This window comes from Apteryx rowi, unplaced genomic scaffold, assembly GCF_003343035.1.
Source record: "Apteryx rowi isolate R43461 unplaced genomic scaffold, aptRow1 scaffold_632, whole genome shotgun sequence".
Lineage (NCBI taxonomy): Eukaryota > Metazoa > Chordata > Aves > Apterygiformes > Apterygidae > Apteryx > Apteryx rowi.
In genome coordinates, this window is record NW_020450908.1 from 372,219 (window position 1) to 386,490 (window position 14,272).

At 46.3% G+C, this 14,272-nt stretch overlaps 1 protein-coding gene across 5 annotated transcripts in view; it reads left to right on the forward strand.

Annotated features, from left to right (window-relative positions):
* BAZ1B (bromodomain adjacent to zinc finger domain 1B) overlaps window positions 1-13,697 on the forward strand; it is a 57,001-nt gene extending 43,304 nt beyond the window's left edge. For 2 of the 5 annotated variants that reach the window (XM_026084275.1, XM_026084279.1), the window contains 6 exons: window positions 2,703-2,850; window positions 4,381-4,528; window positions 6,393-6,511; window positions 9,167-9,339; window positions 11,050-11,153; window positions 11,794-13,697. In XM_026084275.1, coding sequence (XP_025940060.1) covers window positions 2,703-2,850; window positions 4,381-4,528; window positions 6,393-6,511; window positions 9,167-9,339; window positions 11,050-11,153; window positions 11,794-12,160 — 1,059 coding nt within the window. In that variant the 3' untranslated portion in view covers window positions 12,161-13,697. The other 3 variants (XM_026084276.1, XM_026084278.1, XM_026084277.1) reach the window with 3 other exon arrangements.
* Window positions 13,698-14,272: the final 575 nt, after the last annotated feature.

The following is a 14,272-nucleotide window of genomic DNA, read 5'->3' on the forward strand; positions in this document are numbered from 1 at the left end:
TAGGGTTTCTGAATGTTGCTGGACATGTAATCATAAGTGTTTTTGAAATTCTTTGTAGTCACATTAGACAAACTAGGTAATATTAGAAAACTTTGATATACAACTCAGGCTTATAGGGATATGGACATAGATTTCAGCATTGACAGAGCACGGCATTGACTATGTGGTGTTGCAGATCTTCTTACAGAGCGATGGCTTTTGTGTCTCTGGAGCATTTTTTAATGCAGTGCAGTGCCTTCTTTATCTGGCTCAGAGTTTCCTAGACATACATGGTAGTACAAGGAGTGTTTAAATTCACATATATTTTTTTTAACCTAAGTTTATCTAGAATATGCTTTCTTTTTGCCAAAGGGGGAAATCTTTTCAGATGACCTTGAAAGAGCAGCCCAAATCTTAGATATATTTATCTGATGAGAAAACCTGACTGTTCGGCTTTTAAAAACAAATCTGCATAGGCCAAGAATTATGAAGTCTTTTAGAGACAGACGTGCACTGAGAGTGCATAGCAGATAAAATATAGCATAGCCATATTGGAAAAACACACTAAGTGTGCTTGCAGACTATACCAGCAAAACTGCAGTCTTGCAGTATGGTTGTCTCATTCTCCTGGGGAGAAACAAGTTATGGCTTAGTAGGCACCCATATGCTGACATAATTGTCTATACTAAGGGTTTCTGCTGGCTCAGCTACATAGTTGGAGATCACACTGCTGAGTGGCAAAAGATTGTGTTGCAGACCTGGTGTATGGCTGTTTCTGAAAACCATTCTTTTGCCTCTGTTTTTATGAAAATGTTTCCTTGTGGTATTAAAACTCTGGAATATCCCAGAACAGGACGGGGAATTAGCTATATGCCCTCTGCAGTGTGATATGTAGCGCAACTGCCTGAGCACAGTGAGAGAGCGTGGGCAGGTTGTTCATCCCTGTTGCTGGTCAGAGGTGTTTGCAAGGGAAAAGGCTGAGGGCCCAGTTTTCACTTCTAGCACTGGACTGCACCAGTCCCTGATTGCAGACAACGTTTCAAAGCACAGTTTCACAGCCAAGCGTTTAGAGTTTCAGTGGTTCAGAGCAATTTCTGTAGTCTTAGGATACCAGATGAGAGGCTTCCTAGCTCGAGTTTTGTCCCTCCTTACCAAAGCAGGCATTTTCTGTCACATTGGAGATGTAATGTGACTGGGACTTCCACCTTTGGTATGTTTTTGTTTCTTTGTTTTGTTTTCCCTGCTAGATTGCTCCTCTCCAGTCAGGAGAGTATTCAAGTAGCTTTTTCAATCTCCTGTTTTGCCTGGTTGGCAATCTGAACTCCCTTGATAATGGTATTGCTAAAATGCCATAGTCTCAGGATGCTTGAGAAGCAAGGCTAAAAATCTGTTAAATTCCACAGACTTGGGGAGAAAAATCTAAGCAAAACTTGCCAACAGCTTTTGCAGATTTATCTTGGCCCAGCAGTTATCCAGTATGTTAACAGCAAAAACCATGGAACAGTTACTTGGAAAATCAATTACACAGTATGTGAAGCACCTCAACAATGTTCTGCAAAAAAATAGCACAGCGCCATGTAATCTACCACAACATGCTGTGCAGGTTTCCATTTGTCTTGGATGTCTCCAGCTCCAGGTTCCACACTAGCAATGACAGCAAGGATATTGATAGCAAGGATATAGAACACTTTGTGTGTTTTTCCAAGCATCTAATATACACTGTGATTCCTCAAATTCAGTGGGAGGGGAATGTGCAACTCTGCAAAAATCCTGGGTTTTGTCTGGCTCCCAAATTGCTGTCAGCTGCAGAGTTTAGTTTTTCCCATCTGACACTTCACTGTTTGTTTTTTCACTCTCCTGGGGTAGAAGAACATTGACTTGAGTCCTATTATGTCCCTGTCATGTCTAGGCCATCACCTCATTGTTGTAAAGCAAAGGATTAATGTTTTCATTGAACATGCAGTGGCCCTGGATTACTTCTCTGTTCTGGTGCATTTCCGATTTCCCATAACTTTGTTTCTACACCTCCAGAGCTGAGCTGGAGATTTCACGTGTAGCTTAATATGTGCAGACTCCAGCAGTTGCCTTCGTGCAAATCTCAGGTTTAATGCTTTTCATCCTCACTTACAGCTAATTTTGGGATTTCACATGCGTTGAGGTCATCATGTCTCAGGAAGGGGGCTAATTTCATATTTGGGGCTCAGAATGCTTTGCTTGTCAAATCTAGTCACAACCCCCTTTGCCAGCTGAACAGCTTGGAGGACCAAGTGTGTGGCAGATCTTGCTGATGGACTTGAGTGTGTTTCCAGTACCCACTGGAGGGCAGTACAGGCTGCTTTAACCAACCACAGTCAAATGGTGTTGCCAGCTGTCTCCTAACTTTCATCTTACATTTTACGGTGCTAAATTTCTGCCTTTTATTTTCTTAGACTGACAACTATTTGGGTTAGACTTTCCGAGTAAAGAATGTAGTGGAGTTCTCATAGGTTGTTTCAGCCGGGCCATGAAGTGCAAAAGAGCTGTAGTGTTATGAACAAGCTGTCTGGACCGGTGAGGCTGATTATAGGGTAAACCACAAATAAGACTGAGGCTATATAGAAGGAAAGAAGTACAGCAGTTGAATTTTGGTCATTAAGGGCCCAGTTAAATGGTATAAAAACATCTTCAGACTGTGGCGAGCTGTGTCTGTATGCTTCGTTGTAAGCTGTTAGGTCTGTCTGCAGGTTGCTTCAGCCATGGAGAAGTGGAAGACAGCAATCCGTGAGGCCCAGACCTTCTCCCGTATGCATGTGCTGCTCGGGATGCTGGATGCCTGTATCAAGTGGGATATGTCGGCAGAGAATGCAAGATGCAAAGTGTGTCGCAAGAAAGGTATGCATTCCTGCCCCAAGCCTACGTAACAGTCGGACACTGTCACCTCTCCATGCCCTGCTTAGGCAACATGCCCTTGTAGTCTGTCACTCTGTCTTTGACTATATTTTGAGGTTTGAGCATCAGGATTTACACAGTCAGAAGCACTGATCTCACAGAAGCATTTGGCCCTGACTGCAGTGAACCATTCTTAAGAAACCAGTTCACAGTCTTGCAGAACATTGCAGAGCTGCTGTTCCCTGAATATTTAGAGTACTTGGACACAAGTCATCTTCAAATCCTTCTGGAAACATTTGTGCCACTATCCCCTTCCTGGTTGCATTTTTGAGTTGGAATTGTCTTAGGATTAATTCACAAGGCTCAGAGAGCCCATCTCTTACAAAAGGAACGAACAAGAAGAGTTGGGAGAGGTTAATACTCTGTGACTGAAGGGGAGAGAGCAAGGTGGGATGATGCCAGTTTGAGGCAAGAGTGGGAGCAGAACTGCTTGATGAGCTGGAAGAAGCAAATTCTTCTGCACTTGTATGCACTATATGATGAAGGCTTTTAGGTGGAGGGGGAAGTAGAAGCAACCAGTAATAGATTTCTAGTAATTGTTCTATCATAACATCTCCCTCCGGATGAAAGCACGGAGAGGAGAGCTTGGTAGCACGAACTTCCTCATCATGTGTTTTTTGTCTCATTTTCCATTTGTGGAAACACTAGTGGGAAGTGAGGACAGACAGACCTCCGGGGAAATGCTGGGCCACTTCTGTTTACGGAAAGGCTATGCTGTTCACTTCTTTAAAGAAATGAGGGCTGAATTGGTGCAACATCTTTCTTCACTGTAGAGCCTCAGAGATCTTCCAAAGCAGTGCAAAAACTTCCTTGTATGCTGTCAAGAGGGTAATCCAGGGAAATGTAAGAGGGGGTTCACCTGCGACTAATGGATTGTAGTTTCACAGAACTAGCAAACTGGGATGTCAAAGAAAGAGACATGCTGGGAAACTCTCTGCACTTTATTTTAATAGATGAAATAGCTGGCTCAGAACTATTTCCTTTTTCCCCTTCATCAGTGAAGAGCATAGAGAGACTAGCTCTGCTGCATACTGGTTTTCTGTGGGCTTGCTACTTTGAGTAGAAGGGGGATGCTGTGCAGATTGACCAACTTGAGGCTAGAATCAGAACAGCTACATTTGTAACTTCTTGCTAGGCTCCTGGGCATCTCTGCAGCAAACATCTCTTGTCCTGTGTGTCGTTTGGGATTTAGCCTGAGTGAAACCAATTTCACAGGTTTCTGTCTCAAAGGAAATCCCTGCAGGGCTGTGGACTTCGCTTTGCTTTGGGGATTGGGCATTTTGCTGTGTGGGGTTTTAAAATGCTGCTGGTTTCCACTGCAGTAGTAGGACTGAGAAGGAAGAGTCCCTGCTATCAGAGGGCACTTTGCACCATTTTCTTCCTTTGTCCTGACCTCCAGTGCTGCGGCAGCTTCTGCTTCTCAGATTGAGCAAGGCTGAGACACTCAGTTACAAATAAGTTGCCCTCTCTTAGGTGAGGATGACAAGCTGATCCTGTGTGACGAGTGTAACAAAGCCTTCCACCTGTTTTGTCTGAGACCAGCGCTCTATGAGATACCAGATGGTGAATGGCAGTGCCCAGCTTGTCAGCCTTCTACTGCCAGACGCAGCTCACGGGGCAGGTGAGTGACCCTCCGTTCCTTTTGAGCTATTGCAGATGCAGAGTTCTAGCCATACTTTCACAATGAGACAAAAAAACCTTAAATAGAGCCGCTTTTACAGAATTGAAATAGCCAAGTTAACTCAATGGCACCTGAACAATAGAAAAGCAATTTTTTCAGGCTGTAAGTTTAACACACCTGTGTTGTACTGACCCATGACAACTTCAGGGGCTTTAATAAATAACTTCAGTGCAGCAGTGAAAACACACACAAAACATCAACCGAAGTCCTGTGTGCTAAGGGCTGCTGTTTTGTTTGACTGAGCAGTGAGTTGGGTTGCTTTTTCATAGGAATGTAGTTGGTAGCACTGCAGCTCTTGCTGTATTCCACTGAGTTAAGTTACTGTTGTGTCCTTGTCAGGCTAAAGCAGATATTACTCCAGGCTGTTGCTTAGTCCCAGCTCTGCTACAAAAAAGCAGGCTATGAAATGCCACTCTGGCAGTTGTCCGGACCTGATAGGCATTGGCACCTTAACAAGGCAGCAACCTTTATAAAGACACAGAGAGAACATGATTTGAGGAGGAATGAAAGTTGCAGCAGAATTCAGTCGAATTCAGTATTTGCATTCTGACAGCAAGAGGGTTGAGCTGCATTGTGAACTGCAGGATGGAAGTTAAATGTATACAAAATATATTTTTCTGCTCACAATGGGTAATGTATGTCCTCTGCTAATTGCAACTCAGTGCTGCATCTACCTGCTTGTCAGCAAGGTGAGGCTATCAAATGGCATCTGAAGCATAAGCAGTCAACAGATCCTCCCTTCTAGAGTGGCAGCACAATAAGAGGTATACTGGCTTGTAATATGCAGGTGGTGTGTGGCCTTAAAAGTATTAGTTACTCACTGGGCACTGTCTAAAAGAGTTCATGAGGCTTGTACAAAAATGACAGGGCTTTAACGCAGCTGTTCTAGCCTGAGATCATAGTTGCTTTGATGTGGCAGAGTCACCTGCAAGCTGCTTGGCTCCTGGATGAGAGCCATCAGGTGGGGTAACACCTGTCTTGTTATCTGCCTTGTGCTCTTGTCTTCCTAGCTGAGGCAGGAAAAAGGTGTTGGTCTTGGAACTCTTTTGCCCTCTGTGCTGTGCTTATTCCATTTAGTGCTCAAGATTGTCTTTCTCCAGGGCAGAGGATTGGGATAGCCACAACAACTTTGCCTTTGTCCCCTTCTGCCTATACATGCTACTTTATTTTCCTGTTTCTGTTATATTTTGAATACTTTAACAGACACATGCAGAAAATTGGAACTGTCCTGGGCTGGCAATCTTTGGGGTTTCTGACATCTGTACATAAGAAGCCTGAAGTGATGCTCTGCTCAGTAATAAGTAGAAGCTTAGTTTCGAACAACACTAAATGAGCTCTGTTTCCTACAGCACACACACAAGTGGCATGACAGTGGAAGGGGATGAATGGGGAAGCATTTCAGCAGAAACAGAGAAGTCCCTCTTCTGAAACTCCTTGGGCCAGGCCTTTAGACCTAGCTAAAACAACAGCCCCTCCTTTCAGTGAGGAATTATTGCACAGCAGTCACCATTATCACATGGCCTGGGCATCTAGAGCAGCAAAAAATGCTCTTCTATTGCACAAGTTCAGCTGTCGGGAATTTCAACCCAGATATTCCAGATGATAGTGTGGGAAGTGCCCTTTTAGACATAGCCACAACATGATACTCTCTGGAATACATTAGATTGCTTCAGTTTGAAACTCGATGTTTATTTTACAGTGAGGTGGTCAGCAAGTCTCTGTGAACAAACAGAACAGAGAAACTCCCAGGGCCTCTGACACCCAGGCTCTGGTACAGCATATGTGTTTACATGCCTTGCTCTAGGAACTATACAGAGGATTCTGCTGAAGATGAAGCTGAAGAAGGTGAGGAAGCTTCTGATGAACAAGATGCTGAGGAGGAAGAAGAGGAGGAGGAAGATTATGAAGTTGCTGGACTGAAATGTAAGCCTTTGACCATGCAGAAAAGTAATAGAAAATATAAAGGCTCTGCCTTCACTGTCCAAAGTACTGATCCAATTTCAGGCTTGTGCTTTTCCTCACACAGAACAGGTTCTTACTTTGAATCAGTGGGAGATTTCACAAGGGAATGCTGTGGCCGCGTGATACATATCTGGGTAGCTGGAATGAATTGTCTTCATATCTTTCTTCTGTGACTGAGACAGCACTAGTAAAGATTGAAACTGCAGTCAGCTCCTGCTCACTGACCAGTCACTACCCTTGGGCTGCTGCTGAGACCATTAAGACTGCTGCCAGGCAGTCAGCAGAGGCTGCAGCAAGGAGGGGTTAGGGAACAGCATTACTAGTTATTGGTATTGGTAGTCTCTGTGCCTTCAGAGTTTGTTGGTAAACTGGGCACTGTTAATAGATCCTTCTGAAGCTTTAACCACTACCCCCTCTCCTCACTCTTTCCCTACCCACCAGCTCATAACCTCTTAAATGGAGGGTTTCTAGTGATTTGGCAAAGTGGCATTTGCAATTAGTAGAACTAGGACTTCCTCTTTCCATTTCTGTGAGAAGGCACAGTACTCAAGGTGTAACGTGACCTGGACTGCCAGCACCCTTTGTCTGCATACAGAGACCACTCGGAATACATAGCTGACTCATTCCTGGGCAGCTGAATGGAATAAAACAGCATTTTCTAGACTAAAAATGGATATTTCTCCACCCCAAGATAGAGTATAACTACCTATCACTTTCTGGTATGTGTATCCACTTTTTTTAGGGGAATTTGACTGTCTCATTTGGGGTAGCTTAATGCACTGAAAAGATCAATCTTGAAATTGCACACAGGCAGCATTTGCTTTCTGTCAAAATGTCCTTGATTGACATTAAATTAGCTCTAGACTGTCTTTACCAGGGCAGATGGTGGAATTCAGAGACTGAGACCCAAAGGTTTTTCCCCGTGTTCTTTCAAGGGTTTCCATCCAGGTCTGTCAGTCTCGATTCCCCTACTTTTTTCTAGTTTCAGGGATGTTCACTGATACCCTGGCTATATATGCTGCTTGTTGTTCTGCAGCGTATCCATGTCCACACTTGGAGTGTGTTCAGCCCATATTGTGTGGCCAAGTCAGGAGCAAAGCCAAGGTTTCCAAACAATAGCAAAAGAGGGTTGCAGTCACTAAAAATAAAGCACTAAATGCAACCCCTGGTTTTAAAGAGCATTAGTGTGGAAAGGTCATTGTGGAAAACTTTTGTTTTAGTAGAGAAGTCCCATTAATCCTTGTGGCGTTTATCCTGAGGGATATAACCTAGAATGTTGGATTGTCAAACATTCAACACATGCCACCCGCTTGACACACAAGCAGGAGTGACAGCAGACAGACGTCGCACTGCCCTGACACGCTCCTCCTGCAGGGGGGCCTGGCAAGATGATTTATTGGACAGGGCTGGATTAGAGGCCACAAATGAAAGTGCTACAGCTCGCTGGATGCGGCTTGCTTAAGTGCTTGTGACCAGGTGGAAGGAGCTTGGCTGGGGCAGAAGACCAGTGCATTCTCCCAGTACAGAGGGGTCATGGGAGAAACGTAAGACAAGAGAGTTCATCAGCATACTTGCATTTCCATCAGTTTAAAAGCCTGACAGGATACTGACAAACGGGCAAAAGCATTTCTGCAGAACATAATGCAGCAGCCCCAGTCCTGGCAAATAAAATTCCATTGTTTTCCACTTGCAGCACATGGAGCAGCTCCCTGCTGCAGTAACTCGACACTCCCTCTGCACACAGTTTGCTTTTCAGGGGGGCTTAACAACTGGCTTATCCCACTGTGTGGGCCACTTGTAAACGCTTGGAAGAGCACCCATCCATGAACTGGTGAGGAGCAAGTGGACAGCAGGAAACAAGAGTACTTGTGCAGGTTGCTGCTTCCAGTGCTTTCAGAAAGGATGTTGCAGTTATGTTCAAGACTTGATTATGTCCCCACATTACTTTCCCCACCCTCCCTCAAGTCTTGATGTGTCTGGATTTCAGCACTTTATTCTGCAGGCTGAGGGGCTTTCTATTATAACACTGAGAGAGCAAGCAAGCCTTAACTGTGGCAGAGTAGCCAAAAGCCCCCAGATCTCTCCAAAACTAGAGGATCTGCAAGCACTGTAGGCTGGTATGTGTGATCACTCTTGAACAGAAGGCTGTTGCCAGACAGCAATGGCCTTTTTTTGGACAGGAGGTGTTTACCCACGTATCTCATCTGGAGAGAGTATCAAGAGCACAGCTGACATGAGCATGTGCTGAGTGAGGAGGGACTGACAAGAAGCTGGGTCATTCCAGTCATCTTCGGGTTTACTAGCTCTTCTGTGCTGTGAGTGAGAGTCTGGTGTGCATGGCTGGGCAAAGGACTGGTGATCTCTGCTTCACGTATTGGATCTAGAATGGCTGTGCTTTGTATTTGACTCTTTGAACGTGGGTCTGTTTGTGTGTGTGTGTGTGTGCGCGCAGACAGTGCTCCCTGCCTCAGAGAGGTAGCGTTGCTTGAGTCAGCTTCCCACAACCAGGTGAGAAGAGGTGAAGTTAATACTACCTACTTGCTCTGTCTTTGATTTGATTTGTGCAGTTGAGAAATGTGCCTCCACTTCCCTTCCAAGTTAACCCATTCCTCTAAGCCCATGGCTTATATGTTTCAGTGAGACCCAGAAAGCCAGCCCGGGGCAAGCAGAGCACAACCATGTACTCCTTGAGGCAGGGAAGGCACCAAAGGAAGAAGCAGTCACTGCACTCCACCAGGGGACCCCGGCAGCGGGCTGCACCTGTCAACGGAGCAGACATTGATGAGCTGGTAAGAGCCAAATTGCTCCCAGGAGGCTGCTCACATCATGAGTTATAAACGAAACAGGTGTCACACTTCCTCCCTCCCCTTCGCAGAGAAATACCCTGAATTGTATTGTGAAACCCATGCTGGGCTGAGGTCGGGTTAACAAAGGAGGCATATCCTTAAGGGCCCAGCACAAATGGAGCACAGATATGCTAGGCATCTTTCCCCAGCCGCTTTCACACATTGTCCTGCTTGATTAGCAGGCAGCCTGCAGCTTGTTAAAGGGTTTTAAATAGTATCCATATGTCTCTGCAGAGAGGGGGGGGGCTGACGGGGTCCTGGACAGTCAGAGAATGCCAGCGATGCAGGACCATTGCTCCCCAGCCTTGGCCATTTTCTGACAGTTGTCCGTACACTCACTCTCCAACCTCCAGGACATAATTCAGCTGGTTTAGGTTTCACTTGATATTTAAAGAATAAAACCTTATGCTCATGAACAGAGCAATCTTGTGCGTGCGTGCTAGGCGGGGTGGAGCTGCAGCATTCTGTGCTATTTGTCCTGGAGAGGGACACACCACAGGGGATACGTGAGGATACTCTAGCCCCATGGGTGACGTCACAAGCTTCTGCTAGATGTGCCATGTGTCTGCTGGTCAGCACTAATAGTGCTGCTGGTGTATCCTGTCACTTTTCTTGGTTGCCCTTGATCACAGTCTTTGCTTCTTGTGTAGGGTATGTGGGCTGGTTAGTGGTTCTGCAGTGTTCTTTTAGCTGGTCTGTGTTACATATTGGAGGCCAACCAAATGAGCAAGTCCAGCATGGGCTGCCACAGCCAACTTAGAGGGATATTCAAGTGGGAACAGTCTTCCTGGAGCAGCTGGCTCAGGACCTTTGACAAAACACTGACATGGGAAAGAGGGCTCTGCTAGAGCTCTTCCACTTACTCTTTGTTCTGGGAAAAAACAGCTGGCTCAGGAGTAAGTGCCCTGTGTTGTGGAGCCTTGCTGTCATCTGACGTATCATAAGCAGCGATACCTCTCAAGCTGTGTGGTCAGAGCTGGGATAGATGCCCCTCTAGTGGGGGCTGACCCTAGGCAGATCCCTAGGCAAGTGGCTGACCTTGTGTTCTGCTTTTGTACTTCTTCAGGACAGCAGCACTCAAGGCATCAGCAGCTGTTTGGTATTTAAAAAGGCATGGTAGTCTCTGCAGTGGGCCTGTTAATACAGCAACACAAGTGCTTTCTCCCTCTGCCTCTCGCATGCTGTCCGCCAGGGGCTCAGAGAAGGGAGAGGGAATTTACACACTCCATTTGCTGTCATTTATTCTTTGGCTGCTTGTTTTGACCGTGTTGCCTTTGAACCTATCTTGAAAAAGCTTGCTGCCCCTAGAGAAAAGACAGGCTGCATGTAAACTATTCCCGTCAGAGCTTCTGAATGGGGTTCCCATTCTGTAACTCAAGCTGCCACGGCATGCCTTGGCTGTTACCATCAAAGGTCCCGCAGCAGTTTGCCTCTTGATTACGGGGAGGGAGGGCTGCATTTGAAAGACTTAAACTTTGTTTTTGCAGCAGTACTACTTCTCCCCACCCCTTGAGACACTAGCTTGTAAGTGAGAGGATTGAAAAAGAAAACTCTGCTAGGAACCAGCTTCTTTGGCCTAGAAACTGTTTGCTGAACACTAAGCCCTATAGTGGTTCCCCTCCTTTTAACAGCATCTCTCCTTTGTGTGGCCAGGTCCTTCAAACGAAGAAGACGGCACGTCGCCAAAGCCTCGAATTGCAGAAATGTGAGGAAATCCTCAGCAAATTGATCAAGTATCGCTTTAGCTGGCCCTTCAGGTGAGGGCAGATCAGCCTCCTTCTCTGTGTGTGCTGGGCTGTCCCCAGACTGTGGGTGGAGGTGGACTGGCCATGCTGTGGGCCCGCTGGATCCACTTGCTGGCTGTGGGACCTGGGCTTCAAAAGCAAGTTACAGAAGGGAAGGAAGGGAGCAAATCTGGTTCAATAGAAACCACCATGCTCTCAGTTCTCTGCTGAGCATAGGAAGTGGGGCTCTTTTGAGGTAGCGTAACAGCAAGGGTGGTGGGCCGTGGGCTGAAGAGAGGAGGATGGGATCAGTGCTTTCTGCAGCCTTCAGCGTGTGCAGAATGCTCTCCGGGCTGCATGACTGAAAGAACATAGCTCTGACCTGCTGGTGCCAGTCCTTGTCCTCATACCACCTTTCTGGGCAGAAGGACAGGGTGCTGGCCTTCCTGCCATCGGTGCTGCTGGCCACCTCTGGGCTTAACCCATCTTATGCATTGTCAGGATACTTGATTTTATTACAGCACTGCTGGGATGAGCAGGCTAGGGCTACTGCTTGTGCAAAGGGACGGTGCGGAGGGGCATGTGATTCACACTTCTCTACAGCTCTGAACTGTGTAGTTGGCAGGTCCTGACTGTCATTTTCTTCCTATCTTTGTGGCCCTTCCTTCGGCAGGGAGCCAGTGACCACGGAGGAAGCCGAAGATTACTTTGAGGTCATCAGCAACCCTATGGACTTCCAGACTATGCAGAGCAAGTGCTCTTGTGGCAATTACCGCTCAGTGCAAGAGTTCCTCTCTGACATCAAACAGGTGTTCTCCAATGCTGAGCGCTACAACCAGAACGGGAGTCACGTACTGTCCTGCCTTGAGAAGACAGAACAGTGTTTGATTGACATGGTGCACAAACATCTGCCTGGCCACACATATGCACGCAGGAAACGCAAGAAGCTCTCTGCCAGGTGCCAGGGACTGGAGGAACAGGAAGGGGACAGTGAGCCAGAGTCCCTTGAACATTCCCGGGGGCGGAAGAGGAAGAAATGAGGGATGGGGAGGTTAGGGGGAGAGTCAGAGCTGGAGCAGGTCTTCTGGTGCTGCTGGGCAGCAGGATGGGCTGTCTGGAGGGAGTTAGGAAGCAGCAGGCACTTCTCTATTAATCCAGCCTTTCCTTTGGCCCATCCTAGTTCTAATTTTTCTGCAATTTCCTGAAGTATTTGGACATCCATTGAGTGAGCAGAGATGACTTGCTGCTTCCTGCAAAATAGACAAAGCTCTTATGAGACTGTCCTGCTAGGAGGAGAAGGTGGGAGGGCAAGGGGAAGGCCTGGCCAAAGCCTGGCTGGGCAGGGAGCATGAAGCCTACTCCAGTTTGGGCACTGTTGGCTTCCTCGAAACGAGCCGCTTCCTCCCGTCTCTGTGAACAGCCAGCGCTGGAGCATGGTGGGACCTCTGCTGTCTGCTGCCTGTGATGTGAAACCAGCCTTGAGCTGGCGTGGGGAGGGATCATATTGCTTCACAGAAGGACTGGGTGTGATCAGGCCAATGGGCTGCTAGTTCTTGTATGTATATATTTATATGGTGTTAATTTTGAGCCCCCAATGAGGGGCTGCGTAGGGCGAGCAAGCACTTACATTTATGGAGATAAAGCTTTCACCAGCATCATAATACAATTGGCTTCAAGGTGCTCTTGCTTTTTCCCTCTCTCTCTTCTGGGGGAGCGATCTCTGGAGGTTGTGCTCTGAAGAGAGAGTTCTTCTGAGCTCAGCACTTCACGTGTACATGGCAAAGAGCAGACAGTTGGTTTTACTGCTCACCTTTAACAGCACATGATCATGTAGCCCTTTGAGTGGATGAACCAAGTGCCAGAGGCATATTGAAGGCATGGTTTTCTGCACGCCCTGTAGGGAAGTCCAGGGCAAAGGGAGCAGCAGAAACATGCTCTGTGTAACTTTTTAAATTAATTTTCTAGTTATTGAAAGTGGCTTGTTTCTAGCAGTGATCCTGTATAAAGAACACCTGTAAGATACCATTGTCTTGCTTTGGCACATGTACAGTTTATATGAAATCGTGTTTGCTTTATATTTTCCCCCTCTCAAACACTCATTTTCCTCTCAGTAGCTGGAGTTACACAGGGGGATTTGGTGGGGGTCTCCCAGTCCCTCTCTAGCCATGCTCTTATCTCCTTTTATAGTAATACCTTCCCTAACTTACCTTCCCTAACTCACCTCCCTCGCCCTCCTTCAGCACAGCAAGGACCATCTCACACTGGCCAACCAGCAGAGAAGCCCGATCTTGCTGGGAAGAGTATGAAGCTGCTCTGTTGTGGCCCCAGAAGTGGGTTCTGCCACTCGAGATACTGACTTTTCTCTAAGAAAAGGATGTTTTTTAATCACTTCTCCCTCTGTCATGACAGGTTTTGATCATACAATCAGGGTTTGAACTTTTTATTATATAGATCCTTAATTTGGAACAAAAGGATAACAAGGCTGTTCCATACCGATTCTTTTTTTAACAGAAAATACAAAAACCGCTGTTGCAGCTCCTGTGATTTAAGAATAAAAAAATCATCAATTAAATTGCAGCATAGTTTTGTGGACTTTTTAATTGTTTAACGATTCCAGGCATTTGTTTCAGTTCTGGACTGTCGGTGGCTGCAAAGACTATGACAGGTTTCCAGCCATTTCCTCCTTCTCTCCCCAGCCCCAACACCCTGCCCCACAAAATAGCACTGACGTTTGTATTTCGCACGTCCCCTTCAGAGGCTTTGTTTTGTCCCGTTAATATAGAACATTTTCTGCAGGTCCTACATGGTGAAACCTTTGGAACTGTACATTTTTTAAAAATAAATGTCATTTGTGGGGGGAGGGGGTTTCTGCTAAGGGCTGTACTTGTAATAAATTGGAAACTTAAAAATAAACATTATGTACCTGTGTTTGTAAAATTAGCTTACAGCAAATCCTTTGCAGTGCGCTCTGTTTGTGCAGGACTGTCTGGGATACCTTGCCACTTGCAGAGCTCTCCCTTCCTCAGACCCTCTGTCAGTGATGTCACTGCCTGATTTCTTGAGGAAAAACGGGGCCACAAAGCAAGGGATCAAAGGAACAGTGAGTCTGGGTTCAGTCATTTTACAGCTCTGTGAAGAACCCTCTTCTAAGC